The sequence below is a fragment of the Dermacentor andersoni genome, chromosome 7 (assembly GCF_023375885.2).
Source record: "Dermacentor andersoni chromosome 7, qqDerAnde1_hic_scaffold, whole genome shotgun sequence".
Classification (NCBI taxonomy): Eukaryota; Metazoa; Arthropoda; class Arachnida; order Ixodida; family Ixodidae; genus Dermacentor; species Dermacentor andersoni.
In genome coordinates, this window is record NC_092820.1 from 82,180,856 (window position 1) to 82,207,731 (window position 26,876).

General features: G+C 46.0%; 1 protein-coding gene across 1 annotated transcript; it reads left to right on the forward strand.

Annotated features, from left to right (window-relative positions):
* On the forward strand, positions 1-26,625 carry LOC126534210 (uncharacterized). The gene is made up of 9 exons (XM_055072746.2): positions 1-301; positions 3,300-3,552; positions 8,038-8,257; positions 12,914-13,067; positions 15,148-15,269; positions 16,807-16,924; positions 17,520-17,693; positions 21,976-22,086; positions 26,310-26,625. Exons 1-9 carry the CDS (start codon positions 56-58, stop codon positions 26,451-26,453), a joined length of 1,542 nt encoding a protein of 513 aa, XP_054928721.2. The 5' UTR covers positions 1-55; the 3' UTR covers positions 26,454-26,625.
* The last annotated feature ends 251 nt before the right edge of the window (positions 26,626-26,876 follow it).

Below are 26,876 nucleotides of genomic sequence, written 5' to 3' on the forward strand. Positions count from 1 at the left end.
GCCAATAACTGTTGTCGCGCCTGCATCTTTTGCAGACGGGACCAAAGCTGGGGCAATGGTAGGGGGGCCCGGTCAGGGTGGCAAGCACTGCCCGAACGCGACCGGCGCTGAGGATTTCGAAGTGCACACGACTCCAGGCAAGAGGACGCCCCGTCCAGTGACAACTAAGAAGCGCTCGAAGAAGCCCGGCACAGAGCCCTGGTGCGACGAAGCGGAAGACGAGCCGACGACGCCGCAGCTGCCGTGTCGCACCAGACCGGGAGGTCACGAAGCAACGTCCTCCACGCAGCAAGGGAACACGGTAAACTGCTGCATGCCCATTCGCGTTCCTGCCAATCAGCGCTGCCACTTTTTCTTTTTGTAAGGACTGCGCTAAAACAGCATGTCGGATACTTTTTATTCTGCTAAACGTTGCTAGGAGCCTGAAATAAAATCTAGAAACAAACGATCCATAAGCTTTAAGTGAGAAATGCAACCTGTCATCGTCAAGATGTGTGGGTAACACTGGAGCTGTGAAATATCAGACGCCGTAGTGGATGCATTCTCCGGAATAATCTTCCCCAACTGGGGTTCGTTAACGCGCTATCAAGGGCACGAGTTGAATGGAAAGGCAAAGCTAAATAATGTGAATATTTACGGCATCGAATCGACTCGTGCCCATTGGGCCTTTCTCGTTGTATGTTTTTCAGAATATCCTGAATGTGCTCAATATTCAATAAAGCGTGCAGCATTCCGCAGTACAAAAGACACCTTGAGTCAGTAGGTGGCAATAATCTGCACGGGCTGCACGTTCCCTTCAGGTCATTATGTATGTACATATCGATTGCGTTGCTAGTCTTCGTCGTGTGCCTGCGTAACATGCAATACATGATGGAACTCAATACTGTTTTTACTCTATACCTGCGTTCCTTATGTGGCCCTCCTGCTCACATTTTTACAGTGGGTGGATCTAACCGTACGCACACTTTACTACACAGAAATGAATGAATACTCATTTGTAGTACGAGCAGAAAATAAATATCTTTTTAAAGCTGTAGCCAAGAAATATAGTTACCAGCATGTAGCTGAAGTGTCCTGAGTTTTTCATATTTATACTTCTCGCTTACAATGCTGACGTAGCAGTTTGCTACACTTTATGGGGAAACCGCGGCCATGAACCTGTGGCAAACGGGAGGCAGTTCTGCTGAGTGCATTCCTCGCCCTCACTTATGACTGAAACTGCCACGGACGCTCTGCTCTCTTTTGGCAGTTATTGCCAGCACGATGTCTCTTTGTCCGCAAAACCCGCCGTGGTAGCTTAGCAGCTACATTGGTGTTGCGACCCTACGCACGATGTCGCGGGATCAAATCCCGTCCGCGGCAGCCGCATTGGCTGGGGGCCAAGTGCAAGAACGCCCGTGTCCCATGCATTGGGGTCACGTTAAAGATCTGCTCGTGGTCAAAATTAATCCGTAGTCCCCCACTACGGCGTGCCCCATAATGAAATCGTGGTTTCTGGCTCATAAAACTCCAGAATTCATTCGTTCTTGGGTCGTCAGCTACTGGCCTACGATGAACTGGAGTGCGATACCTTGCCTGTTGGTTCATCGAAGAAAGCGACGAAATATCTCCAAGTTACACCAAGAATCTAAACCAATAGCTCACTCGAACGCAAACTTTAACACGCTCGATGCCATGCTTCATCAACAAAGTGTATCACAAAGCGGGCAGGTTTTAGAGGCATTTATTTACCTTTCTCTAATGTCAGCGAAAGCTGCCGGTAACTTGCGCAATGCTAGAAGCTGCCTCCTGTGAAAGGCAGAATTTGACTTGACCCACAACTCTTGGGCGGGGCTCGTGGTGCTCTGTGTAGTCTCATTGCAGACGCTGAATCGATGTCTCGCGGGAACAAATAGATGACACAAAGAGGATGAACACGGCGGTAGAGATTTTGTCATCATATTCTGCAGCTTTGTGAACCGTTGTTACCACTGCTTTCTTATCAATTAATTGTGCATTGACAAGCCCAACCGCTTGCCACACTACCATGCGTGCAAGCTCTGAATGAGGTTTAGCGTGCAGTTACTATTTGTGCAAGCACTGAGTAACAGCATGAACAGTGACTTCTTGCAGTTACGTGTCTTAACTATGCATTGGTCTGCATCGGCTACGCCTGGAGTTCCATGGAACGTAAGCGCTGCTGCTGCTATTCACAGCTCGACAAGGTTCCCTCTGTCGCTACCACACATTCTTACACCGTGGTCGCTACAATTCTTACCTTGCAGGTATGCCACCGCCAACCGCTACTTCCGGTGCACCGCGCGGGAGAGGCTACACCACGTTCAAAGCCTGTCCCGGAGAGTAGCCCAGTTCCACGTTGGCAGCCAATGTTAAGGAAACGCAGGCTCGAAGCCCTTATGAGCAGCTTCTATGCAGGCCTAAAGGATTCCATGCCTCACAGTGCTTGTGAGACAATCCACTTTTGCAGCACCTAGTGGTGAATAAATAGCCCACATTAATGAAAGTTATCCACAGGGCTACGTTTAAACGTTTTCATTGAAGACCGGCCGAGAAAGATATTGAGACAGGCTTCCTTCACCAGTCGCTAAGCTTATCATGTTCCCTGCGGTAAATGTATATATATATATATATATATATATATATATATATATATATATATATATATGCTATCTACTGACTCAAGGTGTCTTTTGTACCGCGGAATCCTGCACGCTTTATTGAATATTGAGCACATTCAGGTTATTCTGAAAAACATACAACGAGAAAGGCCCAATGGGCACGAGTCGATTCGATGCCGTAAATATATATATATATATATATATATATATATATATATATATATATATATATATATATATATATATATATATATATATTGTGGTATGATATATATATATATATATATATATATATATATCATACCACTCTAAACAGCGCATGTGTATGGTATTTTCTTTGTCTTTTGCGTCCTTTGTGCGTATAGTTTGGATTGCATCTTGCTATTTACGTCCTTCGCCATTTGGAATGAAAATCAATAAGACCAGCTTCATACCCTTGTGCACGTTGTTCGTTCGAGGTGGCAAGAGTTGTTGCATACTGTCCACCAGCTGCAGTGCATACGAGGGCACTGGGAAAGAGGAAAATTAGGTCATGATTGCTAGTCAGTCATTCTGAATTTCTTAATCACGCGAGCTACCCTTTGCAGTGTCATGTGTGCTGGCCCCTCGACCATTTGCGCCCGGTACACAACCACGTTTGGTGTTAGACGCATCAGATGCTAATTACTCGACACCTTGCAGTCTCAGACGGCGAGCACAATTGTCCGGACAGAACAAAAGACGCCAACGAAGGAGACAACGACGTCAGCGAGCACGGCCACTTCAGGGGGTGTGGCTAGCAGCACTACCGCTGTCTCACCGAAGAGGCGCACGCCTGGTTTCCCGGTGGTCGAAGAGGAGACCATTCCACCCGCTGTTGAGCCGAAGACGCGTTATCGGCGCAGTACCAGCACTGCCAGCACAGTCGCCAGCACAGAGTCCACCACAACTACCAGTGAGAAAGCTATATCATTCAAAGATCCCCGACTGCTTCTCACGCTTCCCGGCAACCATAGCTTTTGCAACCATAATGTTTGCCGGGAAACGCTGGCTGTGGAGGCTATGTACGAAGGCGAGTTTTCTGATAGAAACGCGGCCTCTTGCGTGGGCCGATCCGGGAGGTAGTGCTCAGCCGCGTCAAAAAAAAGTACATAATTTTCAGGTGTCTGTCATTGTTTCGCACTTTTAATATTTCAGTCTGAGATAATGATGACGATAAAAAACTTCATTTATCCCTCATTAAAGGGAAGGGGGCAACGGAATAGAGGGTGGGGGGAGGAACTACTTGAAGTAGACCTCTATCCTCTCAGCCCACTCCTGGATGGCCTCGTGAAGGTGGGGCCTCGAGCTGCGCAAGGCAGCCTCCCACTGCTCCTCACTAGATATTAATTGCTTGAGGAAAGGGGGAAGGGGGTGCTTAGGGCACCCCCACATGATGTGGTTTAAGTCTGCTTCGGGAGAGACGCAGAATTTACAAGAGGGAGAAACGTAAATGGAGGGATGAATGCGGAGAAGGAGGTAAGGGGAGGGAAAGGTGTGAGTCTGCAGTTGTCGCCACAGAAATTCACACCTGCGCGGGGATTTGCCCATGAGTGGAGGAAAGGTTAAACGGTCTAATCGGTAGTGTGTGCAGATGTCGTCGTAGGTAATAAGCCGACAGCACGCTGTAAACGGCGCCTACTCCGTGGCGAGGTCCGACACATCTGATGTCTGAGCCCTGTCTGTAAATCCTCGGGCACTTGCACGAGCCGCCTCGTTTCCGGCAAGGCCCGCATGCGCGGGAGTCCAAATTAAGGCCACAGTTTGATGGAAAGGATGGGCCAAGAGAAGGGAAAGGGCTGGCTTAGAGACCCTGCCTGCTCCGAAGTTATGTATGGCTGCTTTGGAGCCGCTAACGATAACTGATGAATTTGGGATTGTGAGGGCCAGGGCTATGGCCGCCTCCTCCGAGGAAGAGCCAGGAATAGAGGCGGCTGCAGCGACCTGGCCGTGAGAGTTATTGAATGATACTGTATAATGATTTCTGTTCCCATATTCGGCGGCATCAACATAGAGAACGTCTTTTCAGGTGGAGAATTGTTTTTGGAGAGCCTTTGCTCGCCGCCTCCTGCGCTGTTTGTGGTGCACAAGGTGCATGTTTTTAGGAAGTGGGGGGACGCAGAGGTTCTCGTGTATGTGATGTGGAATGGTGTATTTAGTCTTGATGATGGGTACCGGAGTGATAGAAAGAGCTTGTAGAATGTGTCGACCTGTTGCGGTGTTAGAAAGTCTGCTATATTTGGATGTGAGGTGTGCTTCTGTGGGTTCAAGAAGTGTGTTGAAGGTGCCAGTAAGCATTAGCCTTTCAGTGGAGGTACGTATGGAGACCCCCAGAGCGGATTTATATATTTTGCGTAAAAGAGTGTCGATCTTATCTGATTCTGATTTAAGAAAATGTAGATATGGTGTGGCGAATGTAATCTTACTGATAACAAAGGCCTGGGTCAAGCGGAGAAGTTCGGCCTCCTTTAGGCCGCCGTGTTTATTGGAGACGCGCCCTAGAAGGCGCAGGGCGTGATCGACTGTGGGGTGGAGTGTATTTAGAGTATATGTATTGAGCCGGTCGCTTTGAATGTGGAAACCGAGCACCCGGAGCCTCTCCACTCTATTAACAGGGATGTGGTTTAGGATGACCTATATACTAGACATGTGTTTTTCGGCCCCCTGGTGGGATGGCAGCAGAAGTAGCTCGTATTTTTGAGGGGAGCATGCGAGATTCATAGCCCCGGCATGAGCCACGACGACGTCTGCTGCGGCCTGTAGAGTGTCTTGAATCTCTCCATCAGAGCCGCCAGTCGTCCAATTAGTGATGTCGCCGGCGTAGAGTGAAAGCTTGAGATCAGGAATAGATCGCAATGCTAGCGCCATCGGCATCATAGAAAGATTAAAAAGAAAAGGGGACAGCACTGAGCCTTGGGGTGTGCCGCAGCTACCTGAAGCGCACGAAGAGGATTGCCCTGTGCCTATGTGTATAGTTGCGATACGGTTGGCTAAGAAGGTACATAGGTAGTCATATGTCTTTTCGCCAACCCCAATTAGATTAGGCTCTCGGAGGATGGCGGAATGTGAAACGTTATTGAAGGCTCCGTGGAGATCCAGACTGAGAATCGCTTGCGTATCTAGACTGCTATTGAGTGTAATGATGTCATGCTTGATTCGAAACATGATATCTTGGCATGAGAGAGAATTTCGAAAACCTACCATTTCTGATGGATAAAGATTGTTGCCTTTCATGTATTTACTTAGTTGGTTGAGGATGACCTGTTTGAGTGTTTTACCTAGGTTAGCGATATAGGCCTGAGATTAGAAGTGTTGAGTGGTTTGTTTGGCTTTGCGATAAAAATTACCCTGGCATCTTTCCACGAACTAGGGAGGGTGCCAGTGTCAAAGCAGTGATTGAAGTACACCGTGATGGCTATGACAAAGTTGTTGTTCAGATTGCGGAGTATTTTGTTGTTAAAAATGTCGGGGCCTGGTGCTGACATCGTGCGCAGAGTGGCGAGGGCATGGCGAACCTCTGCTTCCGTGATAGCGGCGCCTAGTATCTCGTTGGGTTCGCCAGAGTACTTTGGCATGTCATACTTCTGCGTGGGAGGCAGTTGTTTATGGCGGAGATCGTCGAAGAGTCCGTCTAGATTGTTTTTGTGTGCATGTAGCAGTTTGTTTATGCTGTGGTTGTGGTGTGCGCGCGATGTGGGAGGGTCTAATAAGTGTCGCAAGAGTTGTCATGTGCGCTTGTTATCGAGGTTGTCATGCATGCTTTCACATACCTGGCCCCATTGCTGGCAGGCCAGTTGTGTGGCGTACTCCTGGATCTGGAAGACTAATTTGGCAATTCTGAATCTGAGTCTTTGGTTGTGCCGTCGCCAATTTCACCGTTTGAGAAGAGGCTTTTTGGCTTGTCACATGTGAAGAAGCTGGGAATCAACCGTAGTGAGAGTGGTTTCGGGGGGCAGAGTGGTAGTGTGCGTCTGGGCGTCTGAGTGCAGTTGCTGAACCCATTCTGAGATGTCTTTAATGTTTGTGGGAGCTGATATCTGGCGGGCCTCTCGAAAATTGTCCCAATTGGTAAGGTTGAGGGGTTTGGGTGCCAAGGGTTTGTGTTTGAATTGTAGTGTGATGGTAATGATGTAATGGTCGCTACCGTGGTTAACTTGTGAGTTGTGCCATGTGACGTGTTGGATTTTGTGTGTAAGCGTAAGATCTGGGGAGGTGTTCTTATCTGCGCTGTTGCTTAGCCTGGTTGGTTCATCGATGTCCTTATGTAATGTGAGTTTGTGGTCTTGTATGTGGATCCATAGGGCTCTGCCGTTAGGAGTAGAAACGGAGTGGCCCCACAACTGGTTGGGTACGTTGAAATTGCCAAGAATTAGGAGGGGGTGGTGGGTGGCAGCGGCAATAGCTTGTGCGAAGAGGCCGTCAAAGCGGTGATGTTTGTCTTGTGGATGACTATAGATATTGAGAATGTAAAGGCCAGATGCATTATTGTTGCGAGAAATATTTTTTAGAAAATCATGCTCTATATTGACGCTGTCGAATTGGGAGTGATTGGCAGTGAGGTGTATTGCGTAAGAATTGCCGTGTCAGGCCGGGATACCTTATTGATCTGATAGACCAATAAACCAATAAACGGCCTGCGCTGTCGGTGTTTTGTTTCGTGACATTTGTTTGTCATTCTCGAAATTCCGAGGAATAACTTTGTTAAGAATATAAGACAAGGTATGAGCAAATTTAGTGGTAGAATGGTGGGGCAGTATACCCCGCACATACCGTATGTCATATAGGAAGGTGTACCTAAATATGTACGGGCATTTTCACTCATGGGGACGCCGGCGCCGGTCGCCGACGCCAGATTTTCTGCGACAGGGGCCTTTTACGCTGTCGCGTTAAAATTGGGACAAGAATTACAGTGCATCCCTCTTGGGTATGGGCCATTGATACCAAGGACAAACATCCGCTCAGCAGGAATGTTCCCGTCATGCTTTCCTTCGGAGCTTCCACGGCTGGGCGCAGCCACGCAAACGTTTGGAATGCTGCGGACGATTTCATTCTTGCAACTGTATCCTTACGGAAGTAATCGTACAATATGTTCATTGTTGTATATTTTCCTCTCAGTCTACTATTAGCCTAACTTTTCAGTAACACACCTTTTCTAGCAATTCAATTTTAATACTTTCTGAACGTCTGCAAGCAATTTTGTGTAAGCCACTTTAGTTTCGGCCAATCTCCCATGGAGGTTATGTGCCACCAAGCTGTGCAAAGTAAACAACCGCAACGAGCAACTACGACTACCCCAGCTCCAACTACAAGTGTGTCTATGACACTGATTCGTACTGCATGTCTGGTTGCAACTACGGGCCTCTAGCTACAGCGCTGTTCATCGAGTCACGTGTCTGTGCAGCGACCCGGACGCCCCTGGTGTGCACCGTGGGCGGCGGCGTCCTCGCGTTCACCGCTTACCCATCGCCGGCCATATGCAGCTACGTGTTCTACACGCACGTTCTCGTCTCCGGCGGGAAGCTGCGAGGCTCCGAGTCCGGCGAAGGCTTGCAGGACTTTGTGCGCTCGCTCAGGGAGGACGAGTTTTCCGGCTATCCCGGTGGCGTATCCTTCGACGCACGGTGAGTTTTAGAGAAAAAGCATGCCTCTAGATTAACTGCACGTTTTAAGCGAAGCTACTACGATGACCACTAGTCTTGAAACACGTGTGGTTAACCGTGGCAGAACTCACGGCAAAAGGGGCGCGCAAGTTGCACTGGCTCTAGCAGTTCGTGCTAAGGATACCAGTGGCTCACCAGATGGTCATTTAGCGGCTCGTGTATGAAGAAAGCCGCCAGTAAAGCGCTTCAACCATCGAGCACCGGAGAGAGAGAGAGAGCACGCTAGAGAGGAAAGGCAGTGTGATTATCCAGTAGCGAGTTTCTCGCTTACTACCCTGCACTGGGGTGGAGGATACAGGGGTTGGAAAGAGGACAGAGCGAGAGAGAGAGAGAGAGAGAGGTGGCAGGGAAAGAAAAAAAGGTCATGTAACAGAAGAAGCGTTCTACTCAGAGGCGTACACACGCGCGCGTCGATCCCATCAAGCGCAGGGAGTCGCGCTCGAACAGCCTCCTGATGCGATGTGAAGTCGTGTTCGCGTCAATGTTGCAAAATTCTTTCTTCTGGCAGAGGCTGGTCGTCCAACTCGTTCAGCACGGCATAAAGCGATTGTCTTCTGACACTGTACTGCGCGCACTGGCTATGAACTTGCTGAAATGCTTCCGCGTCGCCGCAATGGCCATCTGCTGCGGTGTCGGCCATCCCTATGCCGAAAGCGTAGGCATCGGTAAACTCGACGCGAAACCATAGCCTATACAAAAAGGTCGCGTCTCTGCAGGTAATTCTTGGTGGAAGCCCAAGGCTTTAGGTTGGATCTAGGCTGTACAAACGAGCGTGCGTACAATGTGGTTCATTCCACTCTGTTGTAGTGCATTGGATTTGCAAGTAGGCGGAACATCCTTGTAGCATCGGTCCTAGACAGGGGGATCGATGAGCGGTTGTCTTCTACATGAGCTGAGCGAGCAGCTTGATCGGCACGTTCATTTGCACATTTGGTACCAAGTGAAAAATTATTGCATGTCCTTTCTCAGTCAGGTGATGTATAACCTCAGTGATTTCGAACACCAACGGTTAATGCGGACGGCGCCGTTTAAGGCTGAGAGTAAACACTGCAGGGCCGTCTTCGAGTTGCAGAAAATCGGCCATTTGTACGCTGGTTCGCCATTGGTAAAGTGTATTGTGACACGAAGCGCTGTGAGTTCTGCGGCTGTCGACGTTGTCAAGTGAGAAATTTCCAACTTGATAGTTGTGGCTTTGCTGGAGGGAAGACAGCTGCGTTAGAGCTGTTCGACAGATTGGAGCCGTTGATTTATGTGCGGATTTAATTCTGGTACTTCTCATTTAATAGGGGTAAGGTAAGCTGTTTAAGATGCGGCGATGACATGTCTGCTATTTTCCGGACACCAGGTATTGTAAGGTTAATTTTTGGACGAGTGAGGCACCAAGCACGAAAGCATTGAAAAAACGGGCACTGCGTCAATTGTCTAAACTTCTCCTTTTAAACCTCGCGCAGCCTTCTGGCTTCATATTTTATTATAATTTGTTGGTGCACGGTTGTTGTACGGCAGTAATTTGTCTCATTTAGGTTCTACTTGATACCGTCCTGCCGTTCTCACAACATTACAATCTGAAAAACCTGTCTTATGTGCTGAAGAATGTAATAAATACGTGTAGTAAGTTAAAGAGAACGACTCCATTGCATCCTAAACATACCACGCATTAAATTCGGCTGGCTTCGAAGATAAGTTCTTGCGTTAAGCGGCTCAAATCGCGAGAGATATTTCGAAGTCCATGACGTCATGGTGATGTGCGAGAGCCGAGGTTTCTGCGCGAAATTGAAAAAAGGAAAGTTTTGCCTTTAGTTATTTTCTCTAATATTAATGAACCCTTCTGTCGCCAAAGGAATAAAAGTTTTGAAATAAAGCTTTCCAGTGTGAACAGATTTAGCGTTGCTTTTTAGTGACCCTTTAAGCTAACAAGCTAACCAAGATTACATGTTACGGTTCTCAAACGCCAAAGTAGTTGAGTGCTAACAGGAGAGGAGGCTCGATGAGCGAGAATGGATGATAGATAGATAGATAGATAAACTTTAATAAAAGAATAATAAGAAAAACCGCTAACGGTCGGGGCCCTTAGTCCAGGGCTCCGCTGGCTCTTGCCATCTTCTCAGCTCTCTTAATCAGCTTGAGCTGGTCGTCGAGGGCCGAGCTGGACAGCAGTGCCTCCCATTGCTCCCTCGTGGTGTTCGTGTCTGGGTGTTCTATGTTGTGTACTGTGCACTCCCACGCAATGTGGTATAGGGTTGGTGTGGCCCCACACCATGGGCATTCGTCTTTGTAGGCTGTGGGGTGTATCCTATGTAATACGTGTAAGTTCGTGTAAGTGCCTGTCTGGAGCCTACGCCAGGCAGCGGCATCTTCTGTGTTTAGACTTCGATGGGGTGGTGGATATCGCAAGCGACGCCCTCTGTGGTAGTTCACGATGGCTGAATACTCGAGGTCGACAGGGTCCAGGTCTTCTGCAGCCGGCGTGTTGAGTGCTCGGTTATGTACGAATCCTCGAGCTGCTCTGTCGGCCTGCAGGTTGCCCGTGATGCCAGTGTGGCCCGGTATCCAGATGATGTTTTGGGTGGCGAAGTCCTCAGGGTCCTCCTTGAGTATTCCGGCTAGGACTTGTGCAGCAGGTCTTCCAATTCTTCCCTGTAGGAAGTTGCGGCAGGCCTGCTGGGAATCCATGAGGATCGTCAGTGGTTGGTTTGCGTGTAGGCCCTCGCGGATGGCTAACGCGATGGCCAGGTCCTTGCCTTCCGTAATCGTGCAGGGGCGGGTCGATGCAGCGGAGGTAACGTGGCCTCGGTAGTCGCATGCCACTGAAACTGCGCCCTTGTTGTTCGTGCCATACATGGCAGCGTCCGTAAAACGGGCCGTGGTATTGAATCTGAACGCTTTCTCCATGTACTGGGCCCTTGCTCTCCTCCTGCCGGAGTGTAGGTTAGGGTCCATGTTGCGTGCTATCGGAGCAACGTGAAACCTGTCCTGGACGTGACGAGGTATGGAACAGGTTTCTTGGGATTGTGTTGTTATTGCTGGGAACCCCAAGGTTTGTAGGACCTGCCGGCCCGTGCGAGTCCGCGCAAGTCTCTGCTGTTGCGAGACGTAATGGGCTTCTGCCAGTTCGCTGAGGGTGTTGTGCAACCCTAGCGCCAATAATTTTTCAGTCGATGTACTCATCTGCAGGCGGAGAGCGGTCTTCAAAGCCATCCTTAAAAGTGTGTCGGCCTGCTTCGTCTCGGTCTGTGTGAGGTGGTAGTAAGGCAGGCTGTATGTGATTCTGCTCACCACCAGGCTACTGATCAGTCGCAGGGTATCGCTTTCCTTCATGCCTCTGTTCTTGGATGTTACGCGGGAGATCATGCGTGATATCGCCTTGACACTGGTTTTGAGGAGTGTAAGTGTGTGTGTGGCCCGCTGGTTGGACTGCAGCCACATGCCCAGCACCCTCAGCAATGGCTTCTCTGGTATGAGGCCCCCGTTGAGGCGTACCTCGAGTCTTCTTGTTGGGTCTGTGGGGACTGTGTGGTTACCCCGGCCTCGCCAGACTCGTAGGAGCTCAGATTTCTCGGGGGAGCATTGTAGTCCCCGTTGGCTGGCGTATTCCTGCGAGAATGGATGCAAGAACGCAATATGAGAGGTGACACCACCGTGGAATTCCAGCACCAGTTAGATGTGACGTCATAAATTATGACAGCGTCTTCTCTGTTCTAGATGCGCAGAGTACCATTCTGTCGCTTGTCGGGGTGTACAAAAAACTCAGCATGGATACTTTTTGGAACATTGACCATTTTGAAACACCTAAAGTGCACAGAAAACGTCAGTGTAATCCGTGATGTCGCGCTAGCAACCTGTTTACCGCTGTTTGGGTGAACGAGAAGGGGACTCAAGGGCAAGATTTTTTGTTAGTCGTAATCACATAGCCGACAGACAGAGAAACCAAGGAAGGCACACAGTGAATTCACAAACTACAAACTAAAGGTGGAAATAAAAGGGGAAGAAAGAAAGACATCTTGCTGCAGGCGCGATCTGAACCCGCATCTTCGCATTACGTGTGCAATGCTCTTAATAACTGCGCTTCTACGGTGCATTCAAAAATTAAAAAAAAATTTCTGGCCTGGTCCTTTTTTCTCTGATCATGCTTCCATGCGAACAATGCTCGGTTGCTTTTATTCCTTCTGGAAGGAGCAACGGAGAATAGACAGGCATAAGTAGTTGGCTGAGTCTGAGACGCCTGCAGGGAAGGCAGGAAATCCACATTATCCAAAGTCTGGAAAGCCTGAAGCTATGTTGTCACACTTGTAGACGAACCACACGAATATATGTTATCGAAAGTGAGTGCTATGTTCCGAGTGCCAAGCCATGTTTTTTTTTTTGTTTGTTTGCCAGTCGCTGCTTTGCTACGTCGATTACACGGTGCTGCTATTATGCATATGAAGCCTTTTCAGCTGGCGTATAGTGTTCGATACTTTCGTGGCCCTCTTTCTTTATTGTAGCAAGTGTTACCCTGAAAACCTTTGAGTGGGAGTTTCTGCCTTCACTACCCAACGCTCGAAGTAACGGTGCTCATCGCTTTTCGGGAAGGTCCCTTAATTCGCGACTGACACTATATATCCATAACGCACGCAGGTACCTCAATGCAACGTCGCTGGATCACGGTGCAGTCAAGTTGGAACTGGAGGAGCTGGCCGCCCATAATATTAGACACTACGGCATCCTCAACATTATCTCTGTACCGAGTTACATGCCTACGCTTGTGACCACTGTCGGAGCTGTTGTGACGGTGAGCACAGCAAAATCACACACACACACACACGTGCTATCTAAGGCACCATCAATCCATTTATGACTCAGCAGTGGCCTCCGTTGGTTACAGAATAATTTGAGTGCATGAAAAATAACGGATGGAATTTCTGACAGTGCTCGAATATAGAAAAATTAACGCGTGCGATTTCGTTGTGGCAACTCAGACTGGCAACCGACACTATCCGATAATCGCGCTCTAACTCAAGTAATTTACGAAGCTGTTAGCCTACCTCGTCGGCGTTTTTCTTATTTTTTTTTTTTTGACAAAGTACAAAAGCTTCGAAAAATTTATGCTCAAGTTACGTTTGGAAATTTAGCTTCAGCCCAGAACGGTCAACATTCCAGAACATTTGGAGGAAGCAAAACTGAGAGTCACAGAGTTAAATTTTGCTTTTAAGTAATGTCATATTTACTTATTATGTAGCGCTTGCGAAACCAAATTACACGCGATTGATGCAATTTGTGCGTTTATTAAGCTCAATTAACTGAAAACGGTGCGCTGATGAGGATGTTAGTTGAGTGTCGCCACGAAAGGTGCCGTGTTGCACAGGGTGTCCTACGTAACCTGAGCCAAACATTAAAAAATATGCAAATCTCACGTGGCACGTAACCAAGGTAATGTTGGTTGCCTTCGCTTGGACATAGAATATTTTTGGCATCCCGCCTAATTAAATAGTTAGTCCTAAATAAATAATCAAATTCTCAAATATTATAATGAGATCAAAGCTGTCATTAAGAAAGTTGCAGAGAAACAACAAAGACTCCCGATACAAGTTTCTGTCGCTCGATACGTGCTACATAAAAGTGTTTTTCCGAACGTAAAAGAAGCTCGCGAATGGACGCAAAGTGCCTCGAGCGGCCAGTTGCGCGGCAATTTCACGTGTATTTGCGGGCTTCTTTCACGCTCGGAAAAACACTTTTGTATAGCACGTATTGACAACAGAAAGCTGTGTCGGGAGTCTTTCATGTTGCTCCACAACTTTCTCATTCACACTTTTGATCTAATTATAATATTTTAAAAGTTTAATAATTATGTAAGACTTAATTATTTAAGATTTAAGCGACGGCAAACAACATTACGTTCGTTCTGTACTAGGTGGCCATTTGCATATTTTTAATGTTCGGCTCAAGTTACGTGGGATGCTCTGCATACTGAACACGAGTGGCTAGTAATTCCTGCGGTCAAATCAAGCAAGGCCATTGTCCAGACTCCATCTACCCAGTACAGGAAGAAAGACGACACGTGGCACAACATGACCACATTAACACTCTCCGAAGTAATTTTGATAGGATCACCACGCACACATAACACCGTTACAAATTGGCAGGCGCAAGTTCCAGATTGTCGATTCACATACACCCCGTCCGCTTCGCACAAGAAAACAAGCAAACAACGACTAAATCATCAAATAAGCTGGTATAATGTTCTCTTAACAATCGTGCGAAGCACTACTGAGGTCTCACTAATACATTCCTTATCTGTCTTATTGATAGGAAATAACACACTGAAGTCTTATGCCATTAATTGTCCTACCTTCTGCCCAGCTTCCGTGTGTGATTCTGCCGAAAAACTTTGCTCCAATAGTTTGCACCGGTGGCAGGCCCCTGCATGTAGCTGGCCTCCGTGTTTGAATACTTAGTATACTTCTGAAAACCTGAGTTTGGGTCACTGCAATTACGTAATAAATGATTCAGTGAAATCATAGTGCTCTTACACCTAACTCACTGCACTGCAAGCGTCGGCCTACTCAAAACCGCTTAGGGTGTAAGTACCCTATTCGGACGAAAATTCAAGGCGTAAGTGTGGAGTAACCGTCTAACGGTTACGCTCAATCACTTGGGGTGCCAACGTCCCACATGGCGTAGCCATATAAGGTGCAATTGTGGTGCGTAACTGTCATTCAACTTCCGTGTACCGTGATGTCTATGTGGCTACTCAAACAGATTTTTCGTGTCCATGTACCGGACAAAAAGCTCCTCAATACACGATTCTATCGCTGGTCGCGTTTGGATGGAGGGGCTTCAGCTCCAGGCGCCGCTCGCTTTGTCCTTCGCAGAAACTGAGGCAGCTGCAGGGAGGTGACCGATCCGCGCACCTCGTGCTTGCGTCAGGCATCTGGAACTACAACCAGTCCGGCGCCTGGGCCGTCTACCAGGAGCAGTTTGGTGTGATGGCCAAGTATGCGGAGTCCATATGATATACAGTCTGAATCTCTGCAGCATTTGCACCGTTGTGGTTTCAGAGGCGATCATGTCCAGTTATTGAAACTACGTGAAATTGAAAGTTTACCCTCACCTAAAGGTACCTAGAAGCTACGAAGGGAACCTCTCACATCTTACTCGTAAGGAAAGGCTTACTATGTTGAGAAAAACAACAAAAGCAAACAGCTAGCATTCGCGGTACTTCCGTGGGAACTGAAATTTTCCCTTTGGGCTAAACTAACTCCTCTTTGCTGAGTTCTACACAACCCATTTGGATTTTATTGAAATTAGGAAAATCAATTCTCCTCTTACTAAAATATTCAACTACTTATTGTAAAACAATACCAGCATCGGTTTTCAATGAACACTGGAATAATTTGCCGTATCTTGAAATATTACCGGCATTTCATACCCTTCTAAAAGATGCTATTCCTTTCAAAGGTTACGTGCTGTTCTTGGGTGTGCTTCTCAACTACACTTGTACCTTGTATATAATTTTGCTATTTATCTCCTCTTTATATTGATAGGCATCTTCAATGTTTCTGTTTCATATGTACGCATGTGGTTCTTAAATTTGTGGTGACTACGTCAGGCGCTGCACAACAACTATACTTTGCAACAAATGTAAACGATCTTATAGCAACGGAGCCAACAACATGTCCGCTAAGCACGAGCTCTGGCCTCGCGGGCAGCGACACCTGCAGTGCATCATCATCTTTGTTACATTGCAACTTTCGTTTCAATTATGACGTGCAACTATTTCCCTATAACCAGTTTGTCGAATCTCTAATATTTTATTGCACGTTAACGTCTTAGCTTCATTATGGCGCAACGTATTTATTCTTTCCTGTAAATGCTAATGGGTATCCTGGTACAGTTGATAACTTCGATTTTATTTTATTTTTTCTGAAAGATTATTTATGCCATAAAGGTATAATAGGGAAGGGCACCTGCAATTTTGCGGAAAGCGGGTACGATCGCAATTTTTGCGTCGGGCGGATGTTTTAGTAAATGTTTGGAGGAGGGCATCTCGAAAGTGACACTAATTTTAGTATTTAGGCTAATCAAAGATGAATTCAACACTGGTCGCCTTCAATTTCGCAATTTGGAGATGCGCCCTAAAATATAGTCAAACAGGTTAATGAGTGGATTAATTTATTTTCCAACTGGACATTGCGATTGGTCATGCAAGCAAAGTTCGTTACTTTAGGTCATCCAGCTGGCCATGCCAAGTTTTGCCATATGCTGCATGATATCTTCAAATATTTATTCGAGTTTAAAACACAGACACACAACGTTTTGTACATCTCACCACTCCTGCATTAACCTTTCACGACTGTAGTACCGATTTCCATCTAATAATTGCGAACAAAAACCTCTGCTCTGCTACGTAAGCGTGCTGCGTGGCAGACTTTGCTAGACCTTTAATACAACCCGGACAGCCTCGCCCATTAAGCATTTCATACTTAGATAACCGATGCATTCGCTGTCGTCGCGTACTTCTTCCTGTGCAGCTATGACGTGGACATCGTCATCAGCATCAGCAGCGTGCGAACCATGCCGTTGCACGAGCGTTGCCAGGTGGCGCCAACAACCGTCTGGAACACAACTAGCGCCGCCTACCCGGGTTTCGTGAGTGCACAGCTGAAAAAAATCCGAATGCAGAAACTTCACATCAGATCAGCACTTTGCACCGTACCAAATTTGTTCGAAAATGCATTTTCATGAGTGAGCGACATACGGCAGATGACAAAAAGAAATGTACACGTCAACGAAACCGCCTTTTTAAATGGGCACCTAAGAAACGAATCCTGTCAACTTAGAGCAGTGAAAGAGATCATGTTTCCAAAACTATTGTTTTCGTTGGTTTTGCTGTGAGAGGTTGTTTTCTGAGAGTACAAAGGAAACCTTATAACTTTTCATTTTGTTTATAATTTTGTGCCGTAATCCAAGCGCCGCTACTTCATTGTGAGGTCATGGATTTGAGTGTTACATTTTGTTGTCGTATTTGGGCATTTGTGCCGCAGGAAAAGAACACCAGCGTTTTAAGAGGCACTAAACACAGCACTGTGCATTGTTATCGCTTTCAATGCGTCAAATTCGAATGAAAACGACATGTCTTTTTTTTTTCCTTCTGGCACCGAAATGAATGTAAAGCAATAGTAAATTGCGAACGTTTGCAGTTCTGCTCAGTTGTGCCCTCCGTCTTTCTTTCACTACGGCAAAGGACAAGCATGCGACGCTGCTCCTCAACTCGACAACGTACTCGCGCCCCGACCTCTACGTGGGGCTGTCCTTCGAAATGGGCGTCCTCCTGTACCAGCTGAAGGACCCATCCACGCCTCGGGAAAGGGTGCCATACGCGCCCTGCACCGATTTTGCGTTGGTCGGGTACGAGCAGGTGAGTGTCCATGTAAAGGCGGAAACCTTGGAGGAATAGAGGCTGCGGGTGACCGGCTGCTTAACCGTGACCTTCCGTTCAATGTGTCCTTTATAGTTTTGCTTTTACGTTTACGTTTATTTAGTTGCGGCTACTGTAATGTCCAACGCATTCCACACGCTAAGGTGATTTCATACTTCTAAATTCATATTTATGGGCGGGAAAGTAAAGAGATTGCCTAAGGTAGTGTTTTTCATAAGCAGAAAACTTTCTTCAGTCGTGAAAAATGCAATAGGAATTATTAAATAATTACATATTAGCGTACTAAGTTGGTTCAAACTCAAATGACGTTTCGTTATAATTTTGGGCAAATGTATTCTCTAGGGTCAGCTCTGTCGGAGCCATTGTGTAGCGTTCTGCTCTTCCGCTGCTATCGTGAGCATTGTGAGAGCGCACACATGGGGGTTTCCGCTGTGGAGCTCCGTGTGTTTGCCCCACCGGTCGTGCATAATAAGCCTCACCGGAACGAACAGTAAACGGCAAGCTAAAACCTACCTAATCACGACTTTGTGCGCTGGCAGACGCCAACGGTTCTCTATCGGTGTGATGCGTCTCGTGCGTCATCGACATTGTAAGGTAGGATCGACGTCTGCAACGCCACTGGCAGCCCTCCTCATTTAGGCCAACTTTCTGAGACACGGTAACTACAACACTACAGGTCTTGCTACCACATTCAATGACCCGCCTTACCACGAAGCTGCCCCTTCTGCGCAGACGTCCACTGCAAGGCAAAAGCACTGTCCCAGCGGTCTCCCACAGTATACATCTGTATGGTGTCAACCACCTTACGCTCCTGTGCCTGCGTGATTTCCGCAACCTCATTGTAACAGCTAGCTCCTCTGTGGTTACTACTTGTGCTTACTCCCTTATCAATATTTCGCGACTTTATGTCTTTTATTTTTTAATTCTTTGATGGTAATCAATCGTGACCGGATTATCAACACCGTTATCAGCATATCGCTCGGCGCAAGCCGTTTTTTTCTACTCCGTATCCGAAATTCTATGAAAATTATTGTCATTTTACGTCAATGCTACTTAATCATATTGCACGCGCGACGTTATATTAGCACCGCGCATTCTCGAATGCACATAAGGAGGCACCAACTGTTACTCGAGATTGCATAATGCTTCTTGTGTAAATAGCAGACGGACGTGACTCGCGAGTGCAGCGTCAATTGCCGATGATTGCGCTCACCGCTATTGCTGAGATTTGAGGGTTCTTTGTCGTTCTGGGCGCAAGTTCACCCAATAATCCGTTAGGTATTTAACTCACAGTTTTGACAGTAGTCACTACAACATGACGATACGCTACCGCCTTTATGCGCGCCTTCCTTTTTGTGTTCTGTGTCACGCTTCGAGCTTAGTCTCAGTTGGTTAGCAGCAACCTATTGGACCGATTTTTGTTGGTATTCCCCTAATGGATATTATTTATTTATTTATTTATTTATTTATTTATTTATTTATTTATTTATTTATTTATTTATTTATTAGTACCCCAAAGGCGTCATTGATGGGATATTACAAGAGGGGTGGAATTTAAGCAGTACATTGCTTCTATGGGCGATCTGTATGACGATGAGTCGATTTGATCAACGATGATCAAATAGTTGCGACCACCCTGTAGGGTAGGAAACACAAGAGGAACCAGAAAAAACAATTACCACCACAGCATTGCATTCGACAGCTTTGTTGGAGCCCGATTCCGAGAGCTTTTCCGATAAAGTAAGAGAAAACATTCGTGAATTGAAAAACATACACAATCAAGATGCTCAATGCATCCTATGGCGTTCCGTAGTATTTCCGCAACAGAACATTCAAGCTTATATAATGTCGTTCAGGGTGTAGCTTCAGAACTTCTCGCAAGTACTCAACGTTCTCACTGTAAACATAAACCTGTGCCTTGCGTACGTAGCGTATGAGGACTATTTCTGCCAGCGTCTGTTGCCATTGGTAAAAGAAAAAAAAACATGGCATTCGTTTCATCATTTTGCCAAGTTCTCAGTTCTTCACAAGGCTTGAACTTACCATTTCGGTAACGCCGTGCACATACTTCCATCCAAGGCTCCCTCAGATATTTTTTTAGACAAGGTGAAACAGGGATGTGAATTCGATGGGACTTTGCAAGGCACCAATATATCGGTGTTCCGTTGTGTTCGTGCAAGTCGAAAACATTGTTACGGGCAGCGCGAACCACGACAAAGAATGAAGCCAACACAGGACGGAAGCTTTACTTGAACATTTTAATGACGGAAAACGGTTGTTTGAATGGAAAGAAAAATGCGTAAGCCAAGCTATGAAACGACAAGAACACAATAGAAGAATAAAAGCAAACAACGAGCAAGCCAGTAACAAAGAACCAGCCCCGACTCAACCAATTTGCCACCCCCAAAACGGTACACATAGAAATAGGTGGACCTAAAACGCAATTCGCGTTCAGCCTTAACGTACGTTGATGAAATCCTTGCGATTTATACTCGCCAAGTTTGAGAAGTCGCCCACACTTGGGACTGCTAACATTAGGTGAACATAATGGTCAAGCACTATGTACTTTCTTGAACGAAGTGGTGAGCTTTTCCAAGGATGTAAAGCGCGTGCCGATAATGAACAGCAGTACGCATTACGATGAAGCTGGTCTACGCTAAACACAATTGAGCTGTATTCATCACCGCCTTCAAGCTTTCTCTGTCGGAGCATTGCGTCTACGGTGCATAGAACGTGCACTGAGCCCGGCATAATCCAGAGAAACCAGAGGAAAATGCAATGTGCATCATTCATAGGCAGTTATATAAGGTTACGTTGCTTGTGCGACACACGAGATGGTAAGCAGCTTTGTTTTTTTCTTTTTGCCATGAAGTGAATGTTTGAATGCCGCGAGGCACAGCACCCACACGAAACAACTGAAAAAAAAAAATAACGTTTAAGCGTAAGTTGCCCTACATGCCCTCGCTTGATTTTCTTGCTGTGCTCAATGCAATAGAGAGTGGTGCTACAGCAAGCGTTGTGAATTATGATGTCTCGTGTACAATGAGCGCGCAATGCGACTGAGGTCATCGAAGGGCGTTGTGGAAGTGGGTGTCCGCTCAAGTGATGCCGATAAATTTTTAAGCGAGATGCTGCACGATGTTGTCGCTAATGAGGCACGAGAACACGACCGTTTTCTTCGCATCGACGGGAGCTTCTAGTCGAACGTAGCGGTGCTGATTTAAATGAAATCACGAGTTTTGGTTGATGGTTATCGAAAAAGTAAGAACTCGAGCGAAACGTTAAGTGAGTGCGTGAGTTCAAGCTCTCTTAGAAAGCGTCTGACAACATTGCCGAAGAGCATGTACCTATTTTTAATTTTAAATAAGTAAAAGTCATGAGATTAGTTATGGAGCGCTTTTCCGTTCCATTGGTCGATACCCCTCTGCGGTGTGCATTTAAGAGGCACAGGTAGGCATGACATACCCTGAAGAAGGCATATATAGATAATGGGCTACATTCGGGAAAAATTCCCAGTTGAAGTCCCGCGCGGCTAAACTGGTCGTTTTCACATTAAAAAACACGTCTATTGTTATGTTGAGAACGATAGCACTGCACCGTTTTGATGTTTCAATTCAATAGGCCCCTCAACATGAAGTTACCCAAATACACAGTTTCCTTGGTAGCTTCTTAGGGAGCATTTCCCAGTGGATATTTAAGTAGAAGCTGCTCTACTACTTCAAAAAAGACAAAAAACGACAGCTGCTAAAGAAAATAGCACGGTTTTTTATTTGGCCAAGCAAACCTCATGTTACCTTTAAAAAGGAAAAGCTTGCTAAAAATTGACACAAATTTATGAGGTGGTCGAATCAACCTAAAATACAACTTGAAAAAAAAAAAAGTTCCATAATATTGCACAACATCTAGCCCTAACTCAAGGAATAGAGCGGCAAGTTGGGCTAGTTAGTGGAAGTTCATCTTGTAATGCGGGGGGGGGGGGTTACTGCACTGTAAATACACGGACAACAGAAGTAGAAGTAGAAGGATTGAGCGCGTCCCGTCCACTTCTACTTCTCTTGTCCATGTGTTTATAGCGCAGTAACCCCCGCATAACTCAAGGAGTCCTCACAGAACTCCACGTTCAAAGGCACATTATCGAGAGCACAAGCTCTGCGTAAACTTGTGCGCTCTCTGCTCAACGAAATTCCGGACAAGTGGGTTCAGTCAGAGAGTTGTGAGTTTCGCATATATTTCTACAGAATACCATTTTTATGGCGTGCAGGTGTGTGACCCAAACGTGAGCCTAAGCCGGATGGACGAGTTGCCGGCGGAGTTCGGAGCGAGCTCGTCTTCTGTCTTTTTCTACGACAGCTGGGAGACCATGAAGCGCAAAGTGAGCGCCTGGATTCTAATTCGTGCTTTAGAGAGGTGCTCCTAAGTTTGAAAACTAAGCAGCCGTTATTATCCAGGCCGATGTACCTAAAGAATAGACAGAAGACTTCGGCTGAGATGCGGGAGAGCAAGTTCCCGCAGCAGATGTCTTTTTTATTTTGTGAACTTAAACAGCGCTAGGGAAGAGACACCGAGGTAAAAGAAGACAAAACGAACACAGTTTGTCCTGTTTTCTTCCATCTCGGTGTCTCCTCCCTAACGCAGTTTAAGTCCACAGAATAATGTCTGACCGACTAGCCTCCCAACAAACTCTCCTTCAGACGTCATTTTCTCAAGAACTGCCTTAGCCGCACTCAGCGTCGTCCTTGACAGTTGTAGTATTTCATGCTGTAGCGTTTGAGACGTACGCACGCACACCATAACCTCAACAGCCTAGAGAAATTAACATGCTATAAAGTACCTCAGCATTGTTGCCAATCACATTATCTTTCTTTTCACAGAACACCCTATACAGTGACCGAAAGAAACGCTGCCTTCGCCCTGACTCTGTTTCATCCTAGCACTAATTTCTCGTTCAAATACTTCACTACAAGGTTTGAAACAATAGGAACAATAGCAATAAACAACAGATTGTCAAAACAAACGACAGTAAACGTTAAATAATTGAAAAGGAATCACTTTCTAGGAAATGAAAATTTCTGCAACTTATCTACGTCACATGTAAATTTATCAAGCAATGCCTTATGTCCGAAATTCGTGCACCTTAGAAACTGGCTTAGGTCTTGCTTCCAACAGAAAGATGACGAAAACCTGAAAAGCTACAGTAGCTTCCCCGGTAATTTTTTGAAACATTTAATGGCCAAAATACACACGACTGCAATTTTACTGTGGCAAAAAAGCATAAAGCCCACTATAGTAAGACTGTATAAAACCATCAGATTAGGAGCACCTGTTTACGCATTTCACAAATTAAAGAAAATCTGTAAGCTCAGTACATCTTGTTTCATAAAAATTAAAATATTGTTTTTTAGTATTATTTGATCAGCGTTTACAATGACAGAGTTTCCGCCAGTCATAGCGAAAGCTGATATACAAGGACTGCGTTGAGGTTTTCAGCTCAAGTTTCTCCCGCATTTTTAAATTTTATTTCGACAGCATCATGCCAGAGCAGCTTCTTTCAGTTGCAACGTTAGAGGTGCGGTAGACGAGAACTAGGAGTCGGATTCCTGATTAATGAGGATATAGCTGGTAACATACAGGAATTCTATAGCATTAACGAGAGGGTGGCAGGTCTTGTTGTGAAACTTAATAAGAGGTACAAAATGAAGGTTGTACAGGTCTACGCCCCTACACCCAGTCATGATGACCAGGAAGTCGAAAGCTTCTATGAAGACGTGGAATCGGCGATGGGTAGAGTCAAAAGAAAATACACTATACGGATGGGCGACTTCAATGCCAAGGTAGGCAAGAAGCAGGCTGGAGACAAGTCAGAGGGGGAATATGGCATAGGCTCTAGGAATATCAGGGGAGAGTTATTAGTAGAATTTGCAGAACAGAATAATATGCGGATAATGAATACCTTCTTCCGCAAGTGGGTTAGCCGAAAGCGGACGTGGAGTAGCCAGAGTGGCGAGACTAGAAATGAAATAGACTTCATACTCTGCGCTAACCCTGGCATCATACAAGATGTGGACGTGCTCGGCAAGGTGCGCTGCAGTGACCATAGGATGGTGAGAACTCGAATTAGCCTAGGCTTGAGGAGGGAACGGAAGAAACTGGTACATCAGAAGCCAATCAATGAGTTAGAGTTAAGAGGAAAACTAGAGGAATTCCAGATCAAGCTACAGAACAGGTATCCGGCTTTAACTCAGGAAGAGGACCTTAGTGTTGAAGCAATGAACGACAATCTTATGGGCATCATTAAGGAGTGTGCAATAGAAGTCGGTGGTAAGTCCGTTAGACAGGATACCAGTAAGCTATCGCAGGACACGAAAGATCTGATCGAGAAACGCCTATGTATAAAAGCCTCTAACCCTACAGCTAGAATAGAACTGGCAGAACTTTCTAAGTTAATCAACAAGTGTAAGACAGCTGACATACGCAACTATAATATGGATAGAATTGAACATGCTCTCAGGAACGGAGGAAGCCTAAAAGCAGTGAAGAAGAAACTAGGAATAGGCAAGAATCAGATGTATGCGTTAAGAGACAAAGCCGGCACTATCGTTACTAATATGGATGAGATAGTTCAAGTGGCTGAAGAGTTCTATAGAAATTTATACAGTACCAGTAGCACCCACGACGATAATGTGAGAGAGAATAGGCTAGAGGAATTTGAAATCCCACAAGTAACGCCGGAAGAAGTAAAGAACGCCTTGGGAGCTATGCAAAGGGGGAAGGCAGCTGGGGAGGATCAGGTAACAGTAGATTTGTTGAAGGATGGTGGGAACATGTTCTAGAAAGACTGGCCACCCTATATACACAATGCCTCATAACCTCGAGCGTGCCGGAATCTTGGAAGAACGCTAACATAATCCTAATCCATAAGAAAGGGGACGCCAATGACTTGAAAAATTGTAGAAACATCAGCTTACTGTCCGTTGCCTACAAGGTATTTACTAACGTAATCGCAAATAGAATCAGGAACACCTTAGACTTCCGTCAACCAAAGGACCAGGCAGGATTCCGTAAAGGCTACTCAACAATAGACCATATTCACACTATCAATCAGGTGATAGAGATATGTGTGGAATATAACCAACCCTTATATATAGCTTTCATTGATTACGAAAAAGCGTTTGATTCAGTCGAACCCTCAGCAGTAATCGATACATTACGGAATCAGGGTGTAGATGAGCCATATGTAAATATACTGAAAGCTATATAGAGTGGCTCCACAGCCACCGTAGTCCTCCATAAGGAAAGCAACAAAATCCCAATAAAGAAAGGCGTCAGCCAGGGAGATACGATCTCTCCAATGCTATTCACAGCGTGTTTACAGGAGGTATTCAGAGATTTGGAGTGGGAAGAATTGGGGATAATAGTTGATGGAGAATACCTTAGCAACTTGAGATTCGCTGATCATATTGCCTTGCTTAGTAACTAAGGAGACCAATTGCAATGCATGCTCACTGACCTGGAGAGGCAAAGCAGAAGGGTGGGTCTGAAAATTAATCTGCAGAAAACTAAAGTAGTGTTTAACAGTCTCGGAAGAGAACAGCAGTTTACGATAGGTAGCGAGGCACTGGAAGTGGTAAGGGAATACATCTACGTAGGCCAGGTAGTGACCAAGGATCCGGATCATGAGACTGAAATAACCAGAAGAATAAGAATGGGCTGGGGTGCGTTTGGCAGGCATTCTGAAATCATGAACAGCAGGTTGCCACTATCCCTCAAGAGAAAAGTTTATAACAGCTGTGTCTTACCAGTACTCACGTATAGGGCAGAAACCTGGAGGCTGACGAAAAGAGTTCTGCTTAAACTGAGGACGACGCAACGAGCTATGGAAAGAAGAATGATGGGTGTAACGTTAAGGGATAAAAAAAAGAGCAGATTGGGTGAGGGAACAAACGCGGGTTAATGACATCTGAGTTGAAAACAAGAAAAAGAAATGGGCATGGGCAGGACATGTAATGAGGAGGGAAAATAACCGATGGTCATTAAGGGTTACGGACTGAATTCCAAGGGAAGGGAAGCGTAACAGGTGGCGGCAGAAAGTTAGGTAGTCGGATGACATTGAGAAGTTTGCAGGGACAACATGGCCACAATTAGTAGATGACCGGGGTAATTGGAGAAGTATGGGAGAAGCCTTTGCCCTGCAGTGGGAGTAACCAGGCTGATGATGATAATGACCGTAATACGGCACTGCTAAAACTCTCTATTACGTGGAGGCATTTCTAAACTGTTCCATGCAATATGTTCTTGCCTAGCCGATTTTTGCCCCAAATGATGATCGTTTTCAACGTGCTTTCTTCGTCGCCTGGAAATTAAGAAAGCACTGTTTTACACACTCGTTCAATCTTGCGTGAATTAAGGGAACAAGCGAAAAGAATGCTTCAGAAGCGTGGAGAGCTTCATCGTGGCCTCCAAACTCCTGTCCAATTGTCAAAACGTCACCGCTGCAGGCTGTGGCATTATAACGGTTCTTCGCTTACGTGTAGATGCTTAATGTTACCGCAGATATCCGTAAGTATTCTGACGTTGTTACTATCTTGTTCTGGCCAGGTAGACAGCGTGATGAAGCTTCCGGTACGCAAGAAAATTGCGTGGCTGCTGTTCGACACACACCTCTCTGACGTTACTTGGGACTGCACCGAGGCCAAGGAGCGAGAGGAGGCATTCCAGGAGTACATAGCAAACTTCGGCTGACGTCATACGCGTCCCTTTGCCAAACAGGCCGGAGTAGTAAATGAAAAACAAATATTACGAAGAGATTCTTCGGGTCATTAGTATTGGTTTGTTTGCTTTTTTTACTTTATTCGTGTTCTAGGAATTACCTATGTCCTGGGCCAACGAGATTGGCGAGTCTATATAAAGAGAAAATTGTCTTTATTTCCTTTAATATAAGCATCTATTCATCTGGTTCAACTTCTCATTTATTCACTATCCGCTTTGCGGAGTTGCCTTTTCCAAGGCTTAATTCGTTCCTGAAATTATACGTACGTTTAAACACACGATTATTGGCCCATCCCCCGCTGTGGGTACGTGCCATGTTTCGAAGGTTCGTCATAATCGTGTAAGCGAAATTTTTACATTACATTTGCTTTAATGATTCATTACAGCTGCCTCTAT